The sequence below is a fragment of the Lucilia cuprina genome, chromosome 5, assembly GCF_022045245.1.
Source record: "Lucilia cuprina isolate Lc7/37 chromosome 5, ASM2204524v1, whole genome shotgun sequence".
Classification (NCBI taxonomy): Eukaryota; Metazoa; Arthropoda; class Insecta; order Diptera; family Calliphoridae; genus Lucilia; species Lucilia cuprina.
This window is the reverse complement of record NC_060953.1, coordinates 65,364,320-65,384,753: the sequence shown is the minus strand read 5'-3', so window position 1 is coordinate 65,384,753 and position 20,434 is coordinate 65,364,320. Positions and strand designations below refer to the sequence as shown.

Below are 20,434 nucleotides of genomic sequence, written 5' to 3'. Positions count from 1 at the left end.
TAGTTAGTATGGTAGTTACATAGTGAGTTAGTCATTCTGTTGATCAGAACCGTTTTTTGTGTATAATTCGCGAAGTTCGTTCGCCACTATCCCAGCAAAAAACTCAGTAATTGGTTGTACTAGCATAACCACTTACTTTTCAACGACTACTACTTACCGTCTTTATTACTTTGAAGTATTCGAGTAATGACTTTCTATTTATTTGATATAGAAGTTCTGGCTTAAGTAGGTTTTAGTGAAATTTTTCAAATCACGTCGAAAATTTCACCACCAATAGAGAGTTTATTTGTGAGTGAAATGACGTAAAAATTTTTTGTCGGCCACGCCTACTTTAGGGTGGGCGGGCCTCTAAAGTTGAAAATATTTATGGTTGTATCTGAAAATCATTTGTATCTGAAAACCATTATTTGACGCTCAATAAAATAGCTATGCAGTGGTGCAGTGAGTAGAATATTTAACTAACAAACCGAAGTCCCTGGTTCGTATTCTCAAAATATACTTCTTTAACTCCCTACTTGTAAGCGAGCGTTGAAGTACTTGCCTCTAATGACATCGCCGTGTGAAAATAATGATTTAAAATGCTCTTCATTAGCATAGTAGTGAAAAGAGATGTTATTAGCATTTTAACTCATTACGTTTTAGAGTTTTTTTTTCTGAGATACTATACCACTTGTTTTTACTTTAGTTATAAAGTTAAAAACTCCCCTATATATTTTCTTATAAATAAAAATAATTATTTCTATACATGTATATTTCTCAACTTCTACTGGAGGCAAATAAGTATATCACATAACCTATATTTTCATTTCTTTTGCAGAGCCACAGGAAAATATTAAATAATTTTTACATTATTTTTTAACAAAGAAATAATAGTATTCTTACACACTGAAATATATAAAATATTTCAAAGACTTAAATTTTTTGAAAAAGTTTATCTTAAATTGTTATACATTTGTATAAATGAATTTATAAATTATTTATATATATATTTAAAGTAAGATTTCAAAAAATACGTAATTATATTAATTTATTTTCTGCTTAATATAAATTATATTAAGTCCCATCATAAATAACATTTTCGTCTTAAAGTATTTGGTTTTATTTTATTTTCTGTAATAAATGAGAATATATATAGTTTAGTAAATAAATAAATAAATAAATAAATATTTTGATACAAGTTCATTAATTATAACAATACATAGAAGAGAAATAAGTTAATAAGTAAAACACATATTTGTGCTGCAGTATATACTTAGTATTTTTCTCTAGAATACAATAAAATAAAACTTTGAAAAGATTAAAAACACATTAATATTTTCTATTTTGTTTCCTTTTTTTCTACAATTACAAATCAAAATCCTGGAAATGAAAATAGTTTAAGTATGTATTCTGCTGCTTGCTGTGCTGCCACCTTCTTAAGTTTTATTTATGGTTTTGTTGACCAGGCCACGTAATTACTAGTTGTACAAAGGTATGTAGGTATCAGGGTTCGCTTAATTATTGTTAGGAGTTCGTATGTAACAACATTCACTGCATCGTTTACTGCAAGTTATCTTAGAGTGTAATTTTTGGTATGATTTTGAAAAGTTTGTAATAAATCCTTAGAAGGCACATAATGAGTGTAACACCAAATGAAGTCTTTAACAGGTTGTGTATGAAAAGCCATCTAGAAAAAAATAGGTTGAAATAAAAGACAATGAACAACAAGTTATAGAAAATGTAAGAAAATTGCAGTAACATAAATAAATGCACTGGTTAACAAATTTTGTCAACTAAGAAAATGAAAATCGTCTGTCCTTTAACACTTTCTCAGTAAGTGTATGAAAAAAATAGAAGAAAATATTTGGTTTTTACAGTTTTTGATTATTGTGCAAGTTCATAACTGTAGCACTGTGTCACAGTTGCAAGTGACCCTGCCTAAGAAACCCAACCGAAAAAATGTAATTAAAAACTACTTAAGCTAAAGAAATTAAATATATTTTTGTTTTATATCTCATAATAAGTATGCAATTAATATCCGGTTTGGACTTATATTATTTGTTTCTATAAAAGCTTTTGTTGTTAAAACATATAAGTAGTTCAAACGCAACAATACATACCTACGATAAAAAGTTTTTCTTTTGCTTAAATCATTTTCCGTATCCTTAAAGAAATACTTTCGTATACCACTTAAATAGGAACGAAAATATTCATGCCAATTAATCGTATTGGTATTGAATTGTAAAACTTTCTTTTCTTCGTCCGTCATCAATGCATCCAATTCAGCGATATTTTGATTGGAAAACATCCATTCTTTGAGACCAAACCAGGACATCATGTAAATGATTTTGGTAATCTTTGAATAAGCTTTAATATAACTACAAAAAAAAAGAAAGAGAAGAGAAGATAATAATGAATGGGACAATAACATCAAAATCAACTTTAAATATCTTTGCATGAATATGCATGCATGTAGTTATGTGTCTGTGTGTATATTCAATAGCATTTTGCATTATTCAAATTCAATTGAATACGAACAAATACATTCGCTAGATACAAAGCTACTGAGAGAATCCTGCCAAACAAGTTTTATGAAAAAGAAAAAATAAATAATTGACATACTTACATGCATTTCTGTCCGGTAGCCATGGCAATTAAATCTAGTACATAAGCCGGTATATGATGTAGAAAGATGGAGGCGGTATAATGTAATGGCTTCCATGGTATTATTATGTACGAAAAGCACCTGATCCAAAAACCAGAAAACAGAAAAGAGCATTAAAAAAAACAGAAGTAGGATAGGACACATATATATACACGCACATACTTAATACATATACCTATGCATGTAGTAGGTTTGTATGTATGTATATTGTAAAGTTTTTACAATGACATTTTGTTCGCTCAAACGTTAATGTTTGTTGGTCTATCTATCTGTGTATCTGTCCGTCCGTCCGTCCGTTCGTCAGTCGTTTGCTTGTTTGTTTTTGTGTTTATCATCGTGGGGATTTAAATAATTTAATCGAAAATTTTTGGTTCATATTAATTCATTGTTGTGTTTGTGTCTTTTATGTGTAAAGTTTGAAAATTTTTATGTTCAATAATAGTTAATAGTGATTGAATCTTACTTTCCTGACAATGCTAATTTCAATTCTTTTCCCTAAAGATAATATTTCCAAATGTTTTTTCTTATATATGGTGACAGGTTTTTATCACTTAACTGGCATTAATTTTTCAAACATAACACTAACACTAAACTTTTTAGAATATAGCCAAGATTATATGTTGGTTTATAGGCGACTAAAAGGCTGCAATAAAATTTCTTGCCACGCCCACATACAAAAAAGTATTAAATATCAGTTAGAGTTTTAAAATTATATATGGGCAATTCTGACATCCATATAAACATTTAAAGTCAAAATGGGCAAATTTGCTATAGTGGGCGTGGCACCTCCTATATAAAAACATATTAAATCATTATGTTTGAGAAGATATAACAGTTAGAGTCATCAAATTTTATCGTAACCATGTGAGTACTTGAAGATCTAGCTATAGGCGCAGTGACTCTTGCCATATGGATTTGGGGAAAAATTAGGAAAATAGGCGGTCTTTCCTTAACAGGACTTTGGACCTCCCATATGAATAAAATGCAAAAGTTCGTATATGTGAGACACTTTTACAGCTAAAATTCTCAAGTTTTGCACAAATCATTTTGTTAATCATACAAATATTTTGATAATAAATAGGCGGACAATAAAGGGCATGGCACATCCCATTTGTAATACTTCAATTTTCTTAAGATTTTGCACAAAAACATTAACATCTTCATTTGGGGAAAAATTGACGGATATTTTGGAAAAAGTGGACCGATTTTCATTAGAGGGACTTTAATCCGCTCATGTGAATTATATACAAAAATGCATATGTATATCTGGGAAACTATTAGAGAATTGTGAAATTTTACATAAAGAACTTTCAATAAAATAAACTATCGTCTTACTTATATAGTAAATATATAAAAAATTGTATATGTAGTAAATTTGATGAACTGCCAATCGTTGGCATAGCATTATTTATAAGAAGTAATTACAGAAAATCATATATCTGGAAAACTATTAATGCTAAAAATCAAAATAGTAAAGTAACTTTTTTATTTATATTCTTTTTAGGCAAAGCACACTGGGTATAGCCCCTAAAGCAATTCAAAAGCTATTGAATGGAATCACCTTGAAGCTTAAACATTCTGCTGTCAACGCTCTAAAAGTATCCAACAGTCGACTTGAGCCTTTCAAACTTCATTTCAGCTTATGTTTGTTTGTATGTGTCATTCTCGGGGATTTTTTGTTTGTGTAATATGTTGGCAAAAGCATAGCATGACATCGATGAGTGTGTTTGTATCCGTGTGTTGCATACACTTTTTATTTTGCATACGCAAATTTCTACTTATGTATAAAAAGGAATATACCCTACAATTCGAAGTATCGGTACCAAATAATATTTGCACAGACTACTACTGTTGCATTAAAAAACTGTTTTAGAAAATTAAAAACACTTTATTTAAAATAGATTTCCGGTTGGTTGCCCTAAGATTTCTAAAATGGTATCTAAACTTTTGCTTCTAAATGTCACTCTGCATTAGAAACATTTCAGTCAATTCGGCCAATTAAGTTTATAATTTGAGAAATAATACTTTCTAAAAGGCATACATAGATTTCTTTCAGAACTGCTGTGTTATGTAATACGTTTTATACGTTTTTATCCATATTCAGCACCACTTCCACTATCATCATATGGTTGGTATCAATATATTGCTGTATCGGTTTTAAATTATACTGCAGATAAAGTTATTGGATGAAATAGTTTGCCAAGTGTTTTGAGTTAGTTATGGGTATTGTGTATGTGTGTGTGTGTCCGTAACATTTATGCATAAATTTAGATATTAGGGAGGTAATGGTAATGTTTGATTGAAAATATGTGTATAACAAGTACAGTTATGTTATTTAGTAAACTTCTTTTACAAGCCTTCATTTAAAAGTTAAATCATTGTAAAAGCCATGTTTCATTGCCATAACGAACATGAAAAACTTTGACATATATATCCACTAATGGGTGACTTTTGGAAGACTGCCTTTTATAAGAATTTGTATCATTTATGCCCCAAACCATTTGGCAACCGACATGAGACCTTTTCAAAAACAAACTTTGCTTTTTATTTTTAACGTATAATATGCTTTGTTTGAGCGGTATTTCTTGAAAAATTTTCCATTGGAACACCCTAATGTATGTGTATAAAACACGCTTGTTTCAGATTAGTTTTTTAATAAAAGTTGAACCCGTCTAATGTGTATATTTTTTCATGTAAAAAATTGTTATTATAGTTTTGTTAGTTTTTTTATTATTGTGTTCTTTTCATAGAATCCAATCTGGTTGTTGATTCTAAATATAGATTAACCGTTCGTTTTGTAACATTTGCTTTTGATAACTTTGTTATTTAACAATAAATACATTTAGAAATCACTGAAAATCAATGAAAAGATCTTAAAAAAATAGACCTCGATCTAAGCAAGACATAAGTTTTTTATAAATTTTCTTCTGATTTTTTAGCACCGTTTAAAACTTAGAGAATTGCAATGTGCAAACTAATATTTGTCATATTTAATGGTCCTTCGAGCTATGTAAGAAAAACAAATATAGATCTAGATCTTTTAGACTTTTTGAAACCAAAATATCAAAGTATGTCATATTTTATGGTCTGTCAAGATATGTAAGAAAAAGTATGCTAACATTATAATATATTAAAATAAATATAGATCAAGATCTTCTAAACTTTTAATAAAAATATAAATTTCTTAACGAAATGTTAAAGACTGTTTATGGTTCTTCGAACTATATGTTATGGTCCTTCGTGCTATGCAAGAAAAAGTATTCTAACACTATAATGTAATTAAATAAACATAGATTTAGTTCTCCTAGACTTTTGGAAGGCACAAATAACAATTTCTTAAAAACTGTTTATGGTCCTTCAAACCGTATTACAAACGCACAAGATTCCCTTCATTTTGACCAATGTAATATTAAATTAATCTAGCAATTACGAATACGATTTTAAAGTTACTGATTTAGAACTACAATGACTTTACCTTTGTTTAGAGTACTTTAAAACTGATCTTGGTTTCTGCACTATACTTAGTTGGTTTACATAACAAATGTTATTTTGATAGTTTTTACAAGAATATGTAAATCTGTCAATACACATGCATACATACATATTCTTATATATGTATATATAAAATATTTATCTATCTTTACATGTACTTGTAAATGTATATGTAGTCTTTATGCACTCACATATATTTTTTTGTAGTTCCTGTGTACATTTTTATTGTTTGTTTTTGTATTAAATCCATAAAATATGTCAAATTCATTCGAGCACAAGTCGTTAAAAAACCACCATAGAAAAATTACAAAAAAAAACCCTCTTAAAAGGGGAAGACTAGCGAGGTGTTTTATTTATTTTTATTTAGTTGCATATGAACAATTTCAAACTCTATGTATGAGTGGTTATTTGCAACAAGAATTGAATGGATAAAACTGCGAAAAGCAGTGACTTTAAAATGATTGTAGAGTGGGTAATGGTGTTAATAGTACGTACGTATATACATACATAGGATGTACTACAGAACAATAGTAATATTTTTTTACATTTACTTGTAACTACATACATTCAATGTAAGTAAATGTACATACTACATATATATTTATCTATATGAATAGTTATATTTGTAGTTTGTATAAATTTTACATAAATGTATCTATAAGTAAAGAACATAAATTTACATTACACTCACTATTATTGACTTGTTGGGAATAAGTAGTGGTTTAATATTTTTATTTTTATAATATATATTTTTTTGTATTTGTAGCTCTTAAATATTGACAGACTATATAACTTTATGCACTTTGAAGTTAGCAATAAAATATTTTTTTTAGTATTCTGTTAAAATGATTTATTTTAAAAATTCTGGTTAGTAAAATGAACCTAATATTAAAATAAAAAAGTTAGACTTAGAACTTTGATTAAGATTTTGAATTCATACACTATCCCTTTCTATTTCACTGTATGCAATTTTTAAACATATAAGATCAAAAAAAAAAACTTCATGTAATTATGCATTGCTATTATGAACGACACCTGTACGTATACGTGTTAATGATTTATTGAAGTTCCAAATAATAAGTATTCGCCTAATATAGAAAAGCATTACACCATTATAGTCGGAAGGGTATTATGCGTTTGTGCAGAGGTTTGTAACGCATTTAAATATTAGTTCTATAGCTACCTTAAAGTATACCGATCGAGTCAGAATCACATTCTGAATAGACTTAACGATGTCCGTCCGTCTGTGTGTCCATGTATAGTTTTTTTTTAGATTTTTTCATGCTTTCTGTTTTTTTTTCAAAATATTATTTGAATGACGTTTGTGTTGCACAGATTCTGTCATTAAAAAGAAAATATTTAAAATTTAAATTATACTCACCACAACGCCTTATCGAAAGGCTCATGAAATCCTTTGCGTGACAATTGCATATACTGGCCCCAGGTTAAATTATTTTTATCGAATATATAATTATAAACCGGAATTTCATGTCTTATTTTAGATTCTTGAGCAGCAGCTTTATATCTAAAAAAATCAGAAAAAAAACATTATTAACATAAATTATTTTTATTTTATAATTGCAGTTTTACTAACCTTCTGGCCACATCCCATGCACTGGATATCATGGCATTAACACAATAATCGGCGGGCACCATATTCGCCTTACACTTTGAATTGCCATAAATACAACGTACTAGACCACGTGCCGACCATGTACAAAGACCCGAAGGACCATATAAATTATCCGTCCAACCGGGTATGGGATCCTTGTAAGTAGACATAACTGTGATAATGAAAATTAATTATTGTTTAGGAAAAGTGTAACATTGAAGAAAGTAAAAAAAAAGGAATCTGTATGTTAAAATGTATGTTTCTAGATTCAATTTTGTGTTTTGTCTTCATATTAGAGAACATACAAAAAGTACCATTTGAAGAACGAAAAAGTAGCTACGAATCACCTCTTGTTGATTTTATATTGCTAAGTTCAATATTAAAAAAATTATAAAAAGTACTATTTGATGAGCAAAAAGTACCAAACATTTCCCTCTTATAGTCTTGCAAAAAGTACCAAACAATTTACCCGATTTTGAACCCAAATCCTATAGGTATAGTGTGTTTGTCAATAAACTATTTTTCAAATTTTTTTTAAAGTTGGCTCAATGTGCTCCCCTTTTTTGATTGTCTTAATGTACTAAAAAAAGTATCAAATATACAGTTTTTTCCTTTTTTACAAAAAAGGACTGAATTAAAAAGAAAAAAAAACTTTTGTTATGTTTATTAGTTAAAAGTTAAAAAGGATTAAAAAAAGTACCAAAATCACCTTTGTTACACATTTTCAACCCTTAAAAGTACAAAGTTTGGAAAAGTACCAGACATCATATTTTTAAAATCTGTGAACGCAGTTTTTTCACAAATTTCTCCTTTTTTAATATCGGTAGTAAAACAATAAAAAATAGTACTGTTGAATATTTATGACAATTTTTTTAGGACTTAGCACGTATTCTTTTTCTGATTTTTTTTTTTTTTTTGCTGTTCTATTTTGAAGATACAAATTATTTGCTATGTCCTTCGGACGAAGTGTATAAAATTTTGTTAGTGTAGGTCCACTATTTCTTATAGCCGTCGTACAAGCGGCTGCTCGAAAAAGAGATTAAACAGAAATAAACATGATGAGAATCTTGATCAAATTTGGAGCAAGTTATTTTGTTGTATTCAAAGTTCAGACTTCACTGAACTTTGAATACATAAATAAATAATATTTAACTTTAATTAAAGTACAATTATTGACTCCTTATTCTGCTCTTAAATTGTAACAATTCTTAACAATGTCTTTTGTTTTGTTTTACCCCCAAATACCCATAGTTTAAGTAAGTTTGAACAGTCCTAAAGGATTCTTTATATGTTAACATGTGGTGCATGTGTATGAGTGTGTTGATGTTGGTGTAAGTATTTAGTTTGTTAGTTATTTGTTTGTATCTATTTTATTTTTTTGTACTATTGCATCTGAATGACAAACTTTTGTTTGGTTTATCTATTTACATCTTTTGCTCTGATTCTCAGAACCAGAAAACAAACAAAAAAAAAAACACACACAAGAATAGTTGTTTTTACTATTATTTGAATTTTAAACATAAAGACATTTGCTAAAAATTTTACATTCGAATTCGGTGTTTATTAGGGGGCTAAAAAGAAATGAATCGGAAAAGAAGTTAGATAACTGTAATCTCTCCACTATGAGAATTTATTAAAAGGCAATTGAGTGTCAAGAGATCCAACTTAAAAGAACTCTTGTATAGTAGGCCAGTCACAATGAGTCAAGAACTACTGGAGTTAGAAAGATTCAAAGATGGATATTTTGGTCCTTTTGACCTATTGGTCCTGGAAAAAATTATCCAAAAAGCCGTAGATAGCTGTTTCTTCAAACTTTATAAGGAAATTAACAAAACTACTTTCTGAGTTCATATAGTAACCTAATAATTGAATTTACAATGGACACAAAGAATCGTATACTCAACCACTGGGACATTATTTTACTCACTAATGTTCATGTTGCACAAAAAAAAGACTAACAAACAGAAACAGAAATTTAACAAAAGTAAAAAAAAATGTGCAAAATAGTAATTTTTTATCATTTAGATTCTTTGCTACACTTTTAACAAACTAAAACCATTAACTGACTGTTCATAATGACTTGCAACGTTATTTTTTACTAACTTTATTCTACAATTTCTACTTTTTTTTGTATATATGGACCCAAGGGTGTTGTCTGCTTAACTCATGCTCCACTAAACAAGTAAAATAATGATATTTTTTTTAGATAACAAACACTAAAGCTCAAGACAAACAAAAGTACATAGTAAATAGTTCAAAAAGTAACTTACCTATAGGGGGTCTAAATATGCCAGCTGGTAAATAGAAGGCCCGGTGGTTAACTAAATTCTCAGCACATTTCTTAGTCATGGTATAGGTATTTGGCATTTCACCAATCAAACAGGGTCTAAATTTTTCCAAAGTTTCATCATCAAATATGCGGAAAATCTGCATGATCTTCTCATAACCTATCTCATTTTCATAAACTTTCTCTTGTATCTTTTTCAAATTACAATTGCAATACAATGTAGAAATATGCACAAATGACTGTAAATAAAATATTAAATTTTTTAAACAATTATTTAAACTATCGTTTTTTTATTTTCTGCAACTTTAGCTTACCTTTAAATTTTTCATTTCCATGGCTAAATCCAATATTTTCTTTGTACCCAAAACATTGATGTCGATAGCATCACCAATTTTTTCATTAAATTTCACTGAGGCAACAACATTGAAAACAATCTGTAAAATAAATAATCAAAAAAAAAACAAATTACAAAACATGCAAATAAAAACTGTGAAAAAATTGTTTGCAACAACCATTCAATTAACTCATTGATGAACTATAGTCTGCAGTCAAACAAATACATAGACTTATATACTCTTTTATTTACTCGCATAGCTTTTTTACAAATATTTACTTAAACAAATTTACAAGTTTATTTGCAATAGTTTATATCCAATACACATACATAGAGATATAAACATTTATTTACATGTATTTACATGCAACAGAACATGTCTTTTATTGTGCGTTTAAGAGAATCTTAAAGGGTGACAAATCTGGAGAATTAACTTTAGATTGTTTGATTTTAAATAAGAAATAGTTAACATTTTTAGAATAAATATTTACTCTGTAATTAGAAAGTTATTAAATTTAAAATTATTATTTAAAACAAAACGAATATAAACACACACATACACACAAAAGCAAAAGCAGTTTACATGTTCCGTATTGGAGAGAATGGTTGAGATCCCAATGATGTAGTTTTACAAACATTAAATAAGTATCAGTGTATAGTCTGACATTGCCGACCATATGATAACCTACACCAGTCAGTATTTTAAAAATATAGATTATTTTATAAAAAAATGAGGGCTCCCCTTCAATTTCTGAAGGGGAGTTTGAATGGGGGGCAGGGTCAAATGAAAACTAAGCATTGCCAATTTTTGTTGACATTATAAGGTGCGTACAAGGTTTAAATAGACACACCTACAGGCGGACGGACAGACGGACATAGCTAAATCGAATGAGAAAGTGATTCTGAGCCGATTGATGGGTGTAGGACCAATATTTTTGAGTGTTACGCTCATCAACACAAACGCATAATACCCTCCCCACTATAGTGGTGTAAGATATAATCACATACGTAAACAGAAGAGATCGATGCCCAAATGTTATATTGATTTTGAAACAAATTTCAAAGCTTTAGAATTTAACATTAATAATACATGATCTTCCAATATATGCAGCAACTTTTGCTTGAACTCTTGAAACCACATAAAGGCCTATTACCCATCTTGATGTTATTACAATTAATGGAAAAAGACTACTAATACCTCTAGTCTGCCGGCACTATAAACTGGTGATGACTTAATGTTTCTGGGGCCTTTCCTTGCTATGATTTGACATTGGGTTGAACCATATTGGTGTGTTTGCAATGCCGGGGAAAAGTCTTACAATAGTCTACCAGCAATATAAACTGGAAATGATGATCATATGTATCTATTTCTTTTTATTGTAATGATTTGATATTGGGTCGAACCAAAGAACCACATAATCTGATACTACGGTTGGTCCGTTGCCCACAGGACTTTGTCGGTTGAAGATGCTTCGTAATTCACATAGGGGCTGTGGTTTAAAGCCAAATTCGCAGGAAGTGAAAGTCGGTTGAAGGATTAATGCACTTTGAAATCTACAATTCTGGATATGTTCAGTGCTATAGCCGAGACAACAGATACCCTACAAAAGAGTGACTATGGGACTAAGTGCTTGAAATGAGTTGTTTCTTAAGTGTATATGATACGGATACAGAATACGTCTCTAGGTGCTGTTGCCGACTCAACAGAGTAGTGGTTGTAAACAGAAGTGATGTTTTTCCATCTTGGAAGTAAAGAAATAGGGTAGCATTTGTAAGAGACTAGATAGATCGATTACTTGAGCAAAGTGCTTGTACATGCGTGTTAGATACACAATGGGGCGATGGTGAGTCATGACAAAAGCTCACCCTGTAGGGGAAATAAAGCCAACAGAACCGGAGTTCACGTAAAGCAATTCAATATTCAAACTATTAAAGCCATGATAAGCCCATATATATTGATATTGGAAAGTAGTGCCATTGATAATATCGACACTTGAAGACAAGTCTCGTCTTTTCGTTTTAGTTATCATCCAACACAATTCAAACAGATCACAATCTTTAAGTCCAGCAATGCTTGATGTGCAACGATGTTGAGGACAACAGATCTATTGTGGTGGATAAGTTTTAACTAGATAATTTTAGAAAATCTAGGGTTAGAAAGGGTTTTGTACACTAATGATAAAAAGCCTCTGTGAACCAGCCTTCAACCAGACGTATGGCTTTTCAAGCGAGGCAGCTTCTCCACATCTTATTATATTGACCGCAAAACCTTAAACTTCTATCATAGATAACAGTAAAATATTGTTACAGTAAACATCGTATAGTAGTAGCGACCATATGAAACGTTGTTTTTTCTCTGCGTCTAATGATAAGCATGCGGGCCATACACTTCACCATTAAGACTTGGACTCCAAGCTCAAGCAACGAATTCCATATCACCTCAATCTATATTTAACAACAAGATTACTTCTTATGTTATACAACCTGCTTTATACAATTTACACCTGATATTACAATTTCAATAGGTTTATCCTTAGGGTAACCACCTTGAGCACTGTTCAATTTATGAGTAACAATATTACTCACACGATAAAGATGAATCAGAGTCAATAAGACGACTGATTGATGAATTCATTGTATACCTTTGATGTATTTGAAATCTTCAATATTGATAGAAATTTCCATATCAAATCTATTAAAAGAATACTTAATTACATACAGATTCAAATGAAATAATGAAAACTCTTTATGTAAATCAAATTAACTAGATTAAATGAATTGGTCTAGATCTTGACCGACTATCTTCAACTACTATCTTCCAAAGCGGAAATATTTTGATCATCAAGATTAAGATGATAATTGAGCGCATTTCACAAATGAAATACATAAATAAGCACATTTAAGAAACTCTATACAATTCTCAGATCTTTCAAACTTTACTCATATGTTTATAATTACATCACAATAATAAGTCATTTAAGTGTTCAGAAAATTTCAAACAACTACTTACCGTTACTTCATTACACAATAGCTCTCGATCTTTAGCAGCTATATCTAGATCAAATGCACTAAAATTGGCACGTATTGGATGCACTTTATCAAACAAATTACTATTTTCAGCACGTAACGTATCAAATATCTATGAAAAAGAAAACAAAAAGCATTTAATACTATTTTACTTACAAAAAACTATTTATTTACTATCAAGTATTTATGTATGTCGTTGTGAATAAATATTTACAAACTTTTCCATCGACACAACCATAAACTTACGGCCAACCACCCAAATGCAAGTGGGTGTTTTGCAATTTAAATGCAATATACAACTGATGGTTTGTGTGTGTGTTCATCAAACTGTTATTGATTGTACTTACCGATTCATTGAAGTACTGCTCCAAACGTTGCTCGACAGTCATGTTGTCTTTGCAACGTATTAACATGTAAATTTTACGCACTTCAAAGGCACGCAATAATTTTTGTATTAATACTTTTCCCACAAAACCCGTACCACCTGTGATCAGGATGGTGGCATCTTTGTAAAAGTCCTTGATGGGAGTTTTACTGTCACTGATGTTGTCGCTGCTGCTGTTATTGATATTGATGTAGTTTTTGTTGCTAGAATGTTTGATGGCATTACCATCAACAGTCTGGCCATTGCTATTAGTATGAGTGTAAGTATTCCTGCTGATGACATCATCTGTACCTCCAATGACATTTTGTTGGCCATCTTGGTTACACATAGTAGTATCGTTTGTTGTTGTTGTACCTTCACAAATTTCATATTCGTTTAAGTTGGTCATAGAGAATGTATGTGGTATGGATGGTGACAATGAGCTGGTCGTTGACGTTGCAGAGAATGATTTGTGTTGCAATTTATCGTTGGTGAGCTGCTCGTCAGCTAAATATTCATGTGTAAAATATAAATTGGCTTATTACTAAAAGATGCTGCGGGAGGTTTATGTTTTAAATTTACCATTATTTAAATTTAAATTATCCATTTTAATAGTACTGTTTTTAATTTTAAGTAAAACGCTTTTTAAAACTAAACCGCACCGTAGAAACTTTTCTGAATAAATGAACAAAAACTACAAAAAAATGTGTAGTTTTATTAATATTTTGTTATATTTTTTCGATTAGCCATGAAAATCGAAACATATGTCTTTTTACACAATGACACACTTACGCCTTACCAACAGCGTATTAACTAAACAATCAATCATTCGACCAATAAATTAATCAATAAATAACAGTTAGATTTCTTGCAAGTAATTCCCACAATTCAATATATGAATGGGATGGATAGATGAAGGAGTGACGTGTTGCAAGACGTTCGTTCATGCCGCAATCCTTATACATACACAAGTGCATGTGAAAATATTTGTTTGTGGGTTTACAAAAAACACGAACGAACACTTGCTGTTATTTAGTTGTTCATTTGTATTGTTTTTAAATATGTATTTGTATGTATATTACAACATGTGGGTATTTATGCGTATTACATTCATACAAACTTACAGTTTTTTTTAATTCCTACATCCTGTGTATACCAATTTAATACATTCCTTTTGGCCACAAAATGTTCTATTGACATAATTTAAATCTTTTTTTTAAATTTTGAATCAATTATATTGGGCTCCTGCGTGAGTGGGTAAAGAAGGTGGTTACCATGTAATTGTTATCGGTAATGGGCAACAAATCTTATTACCACAATATTCTGTTGTAGATAGACACGAAGTTCTATTGAGCTATGAAGAAGCAATAAGTTTGACATGAAATAATATACTTTATATGTATTATTGTTTATTGCGTGTAAAACATATTTATTTGACTGTACACATGTACATAGGAATCAAACAAAATACCCATGACTGTCTTACATGCACATATATAAGTGAATTTGCCCTTAAGTATAGGTTATGACGAAGCAAATATAAAGTGTACATGTGTTTGATTATAATGATGTAATTAATAAAGTATTTTTTTAAATTTAAAACCAAAAATAATTTATTTTTAATGTTAACAAATGTCAAATAGGCGAAATCAGGCCTAAGAAAATATGGTGTTCAAGGGAAGGTTAGTGCTTACAGTTCGATTCTAATAGACCGGAAGCCGTGTACTTAATTCCCACCTAATTCGCCTGATGCACTCATAAACTAACTAACTAACTAACTGACTAACTAACTAACTAACTAACTAACTAACTAACTAACTAACTAACTAACTAACTAACTAACTAACTAACTAACTAACTAACTAACTAACTAACTAACTAGCTAACTAACTAACTAACTAACTAACTAACTAACTAACTAACTAACTAACTAACTATCTACCTACCTATCTATCTATCTATCTATCTATCTATCTATCTATCTATCTATCTATCTATCTATCTATCTATCTGTCTAACTAACTAACTAACTAACTAACTAACTAACTAACTAACTAACTTAGTAACTAACTTACTAACTAACTAACTAACTAACTAACTACTTACTAAATTAGTATTGAGATTAGGCGAAATAATAGCCCAATTTTAACCATTTTCAATAGCGTTCGTCATTAGAAGAATAGAATGTGTCAAATTACTTGAATTGCGGACATAGCTAAATCGACTCGGAAGGCGATTCACAGCCGATTTGTTTACTTTATGGTGGGAGTACTTTCAATATTTTTGGGTGTTAAAAACATTAGCACAAAATCATTATATCCTCCCCACTATAGTGATAAACGTAAAACTGTGCTTTCTTTGCTGCAAATGTATGAAACTTCGTTTTCGGTACCGATTACGGTGTATGAGGAAACCTGCCTTAAGAAATCTGTATTCTCCTTTGACGAATCTTTTTAAAAAACGAATGTTTTTAAAAGAATATAAATTTTTTCTATAATTGAAAATATTATTATTTTTTTTTTAATTATATTTATTGTAAATACCACTATTATTTTTAAAATCACAATTTCATTAAAAACAACTGGCAACACAATGTATTTTGTAAAAAATAGCTTTAATGGGTAAAGCTTTTTTAAATTTTGTGACTTAAAAGTTTACTGCATCCGGTTAATGTCTTAGCTAAAAGCTGCACAGCTTTTCAACAATGTAAAAGCTTAAAATGTTAATAGTGTATATGTTACCAATAGATGGCGCTTTCAAAACATTGTGGAAGGAAAGTTAATTTTACTTAAAAAATTTTTTAAATTTGTTAAAAAGTTAAAAATATTTTATATTCCAAAATTTAGTCTTTTTTTTTAAAAAAGAGTTTAACTAAAAAGTTCAGTAGTATCCGTTAGTAGTAGAAGACACCTAAACTTAATTTTGTGGAATCTAGAAAATTAAGTTCACATGTTTCGGCGTTTTTCTGTGTCATTTTGAAAGTTGAAATTTTACGTACAGTGTTTTTATATGAAAAACCTAAAATCGGCTTAAACTTCCATAAAAAATCAATCGACAAACGGAGCTCAATCTGTGATCACCTTGATTTTCCATAAAAAATCGATTTCTAGAAAAAACCTAAAATCAGCTGTAACTTCTTAAACAGCCACCAAATCGATAAAAGGAGCTTAATCTGTGATCTTTTCGATTTTCACTTCGATTTTCCATGAAAAATCGATTTTTATTTGAAAAACCTAAAATCGGCTGTAACTTCTTAAATAGCCACCCAATCGACAAACGGAGCTTAATCTGTGATAACCTTGATTTTCCATGAAAAATCTATTTTTGTATGAAAAACCTAAAATCGGCTGTAACTTCTTAAATAGCCACTCAAAAGACAAAAGGAGCTAAATCTGTGATCACTTCGATTTTCCATGATCACTACGATTTTCCATGAAAAATCGATTTTTATATGAAAAACTTAAAATCGCCTGTAACTTCTTAAATGCCACCAAATCGACAAACGGAGCTTAATCTGTGATCACTTCGATTTTCCATGAAAAACCGATTTTTATATGAAAAACCTAAAATCGGCTGTAATTTCTTAAATAGCCACCAAATCGACAAACGGAGCTTAATCTGTGATCACCTTGATTTTCCATGAAAAATCGATTTTTGCATGAAAATCGGCTGTAACTTCTTAAATAGCCATCCAATCGACAAACGGAGCTTAATCTGTGATCACCTTGATTTTAGATAAAACATCGATTTTTATATGAAAAACCTAAAATCGGCTGTAACTTCTTAAATAGCCACCCAATGGACAAACGGAGCTTAATCTGTGATCACCTTAATTTTCGATAAAAAATCGATTTTTATATGAAAAACATAAAATCGGCTGTAACTTCTTAAATAGCCACTCAATCCACAATCGGAGCTTAATCTGTGATCACTTCGATTTTCCATGAAAAATCGATTTTTATATGAAAAACTTAAAATCGGCTGTAACTTCTTAAATATCCACTCAATCGACAAACGGAGCTTAATCTGTGATCACTTCGATTTTCCATGAAAAATCGATTTTTATAAGAAAAACCTAAAATCGGCTGCAACTTCTTAAATAGCCACCCAATCGACAAATAGAGCTTAATCTGTGATCACTTCGATTTTCCATGAAAAATCGATTTTTATATGAAAAACTTTAAATCGGTTTTAACTTCTTAAATAGCCACCCAATCGACAAACGGAGCTTAATCTGTGATCACTTAGATTTTCCATGAAAAACCTATTTTTGTATGAAAAACCTAAAATCGGTTGTAACTTCTTAAATAGCCACCCAATCGACAAACGGAGCTTAATCTGTGATCACTTCGATTTTCCATGAAAAATCGATTTTTATATGAAAAACTTAAAATCGGCTGTAACTTCTTAAATAGCCACCAAATCGACAAACGGAGCTTAATCTGTGATCACCTTGATTTTCCATGAAAAATAGATTTTTGCATGAAAAACCTAAAATCGGCTGTAACTTCTTAAATAGCCACTCAATCGACAAACGGAGCTTAATCTGTGATCACCTTGATTTTCCATGAAAAATAGATTTTTATATGAAAAACTTAATCTTAAAATCGGCTGTAACTTCTTAAATAGCCACCAAATCGACAAACGGAGCTTAATCTGTGATCACCTTGATTTTCCATGAAAAATAGATTTTTGCATGAAAAACCTAAAATCGGCTGTAACTTCTTAAATAGCCACCCAATCGACAAACGGAGCTTAATCTGTGATCACTTCGATTTTCCATGAAAAATCGAGTTTTATATGAAAAACTTAAAATCGGTTTTAACTTATTAAATAGCCACCCAATCGACAAACGGAGCTTAATCTGTGATCACTTCGATTTTTCATGAAAAATCGAGTTTTATATGAAAAACCTAAAATCGGCTGTAATTTCTTAAATAGCCATCCAATCGACAAACGGAGCTTAATCTGTGATCACCTTGATTTTAGATAAAACATCGATTTTTATATGAAAAACCTAAAATCGGCTGTAACTTCTTAAATAGCCACCCAATGGACAAACGGAGCTTAATCTGTGATCACCTTGATTTTCTATTTTTATATGAAAAACATAAAATCGGCTGTAACTTCTTAAATAGCCACTTAATCGACAAACGGAGCTTAATCTGTGATCACTTCGATTTTCCATGAAAAATCGATTTTTATATGAAAAACTTAAAATCGGCTGTAACTTCTTAAATAGCCACTCAATCGACAAACGGAGCTTAATCTGTGATCACTTCGATTTTCCATGAAAAATCGATTTTTATAAGAAAAACCTAAAATCGGCTGTAACTTCTTAAATAGGCACCCAATCGACAAATAGAGCTTAATCTGTGATCACCTCGATTTTCCATGAAAAATCGTTTTTTATAAGAAAAACTTAAAATCGGCTGCAACTTCTTAAATAGCCACCAAATCGACAAACGGAGCTTAATCTGTGATCACCTTGATTTTCCATGAAAAATCGATTTTTGCATGAAAAACCTAAAATCGGCTGTAACTTCTTAAATAGCCACTCAATCGACAAACGGAGCTTAATCTGTGATCACTTCGATTTTCCATGAAAAGCCGATTTTGTATGAAAGACCTAAAATCGGCTGTAACTTCTTAAATAGCCACCCAATCGACAAACGAAGCTTAATCTGTGACCACCTTGATTTTCGATAAAAAAATCGATTTTTATATGAAAAACCTAAAATCGGCTGCAACTTCTTAAATAGCCACCGAATCGACAAACGGAGCTTAATATGTTATCACTTCGATTTTCCATGAAAAATCGAAAATTGTCTGTAACTTCTTAAATAGTCACCCAATCGACAAACGGTGATCACTTCGATTTTCTATGAAAACCCGATTTTTGTATGAAAAACCAAAAATCGGCGGTAACTTCTTAAATAGCCACTCAATCGACAAACGGAGCTTAATCTGTGATCACTTAGATTTTCCATGAAAAACCGATTTTTGTATGAAAAACCTAAAATCGGCTGTAACTTCTTAAATAGCCACCCAATCGACAAACGGAGCTTAATCTGTGATCACTTCGATTTTCCATGAAAAATCGATTTTTATATAAAAAACTTAAAATTCGGCTGCAACTTCTTAAATAGCCACCAAATCGACAAACCTATCTTAATCTGTGATCACCTTGATTTTCCATGAAAAATCGATTTTTGCATGAAAAACCTAAAATCGGCTGTAACTTCTTAAATAGCCACTCAATCGACAAACGGAGCTTAATCTGTGATCACTTCGATTTTCCATGAAAAGCCGATTTTGTATGAAAAAGCTAAAATCGGCTTAACTTCTTATATAGCCACTCAATCGACAAACGGAGCTTAATCTGTGATCACTTCGATTTTCCATGAAAAATCGATTTTTGTATGAAAAACCTAAAATCGGCTGCAACTTCTTAAATCACCTTGATTTTCCATGAAAAACCGATTTTTGTATGAAAAACCTAAAATCGGCTGTAACTTCTTAATAAGCCACCGAATCGACAAACGGAGCTTAATATGTTATCACTTCGATTTTCCATGAAAAATCGATTTTTGTATGAAAAACCGAAAATTGTCTGTAACTTCTTAAATAGTAACCCAATCGACAAACGGTGATCACTTCGATTTTCTATGAAA

General features: G+C 30.4%; 1 protein-coding gene across 1 annotated transcript; it reads right to left on the bottom strand.

Moving 5' to 3' along the window:
• Nucleotides 1-1,135: 1,135 nt before the first annotated feature.
• On the bottom strand, nucleotides 1,136-14,239 carry LOC111679314 (fatty acyl-CoA reductase wat). Its single transcript, XM_023440867.2, has 9 exons — nucleotides 13,744-14,239; nucleotides 13,380-13,508; nucleotides 10,350-10,469; nucleotides 10,019-10,274; nucleotides 7,731-7,920; nucleotides 7,518-7,661; nucleotides 2,606-2,725; nucleotides 2,100-2,357; nucleotides 1,136-1,666 (listed from the first exon to the last, which is right to left on the bottom strand). Exons 1-9 carry the CDS (start codon nucleotides 14,167-14,169, stop codon nucleotides 1,555-1,557), a joined length of 1,755 nt encoding a protein of 584 aa, XP_023296635.2. The 5' UTR covers nucleotides 14,170-14,239; the 3' UTR covers nucleotides 1,136-1,554.
• Between the last annotated feature and the right edge of the window lie 6,195 nt (nucleotides 14,240-20,434).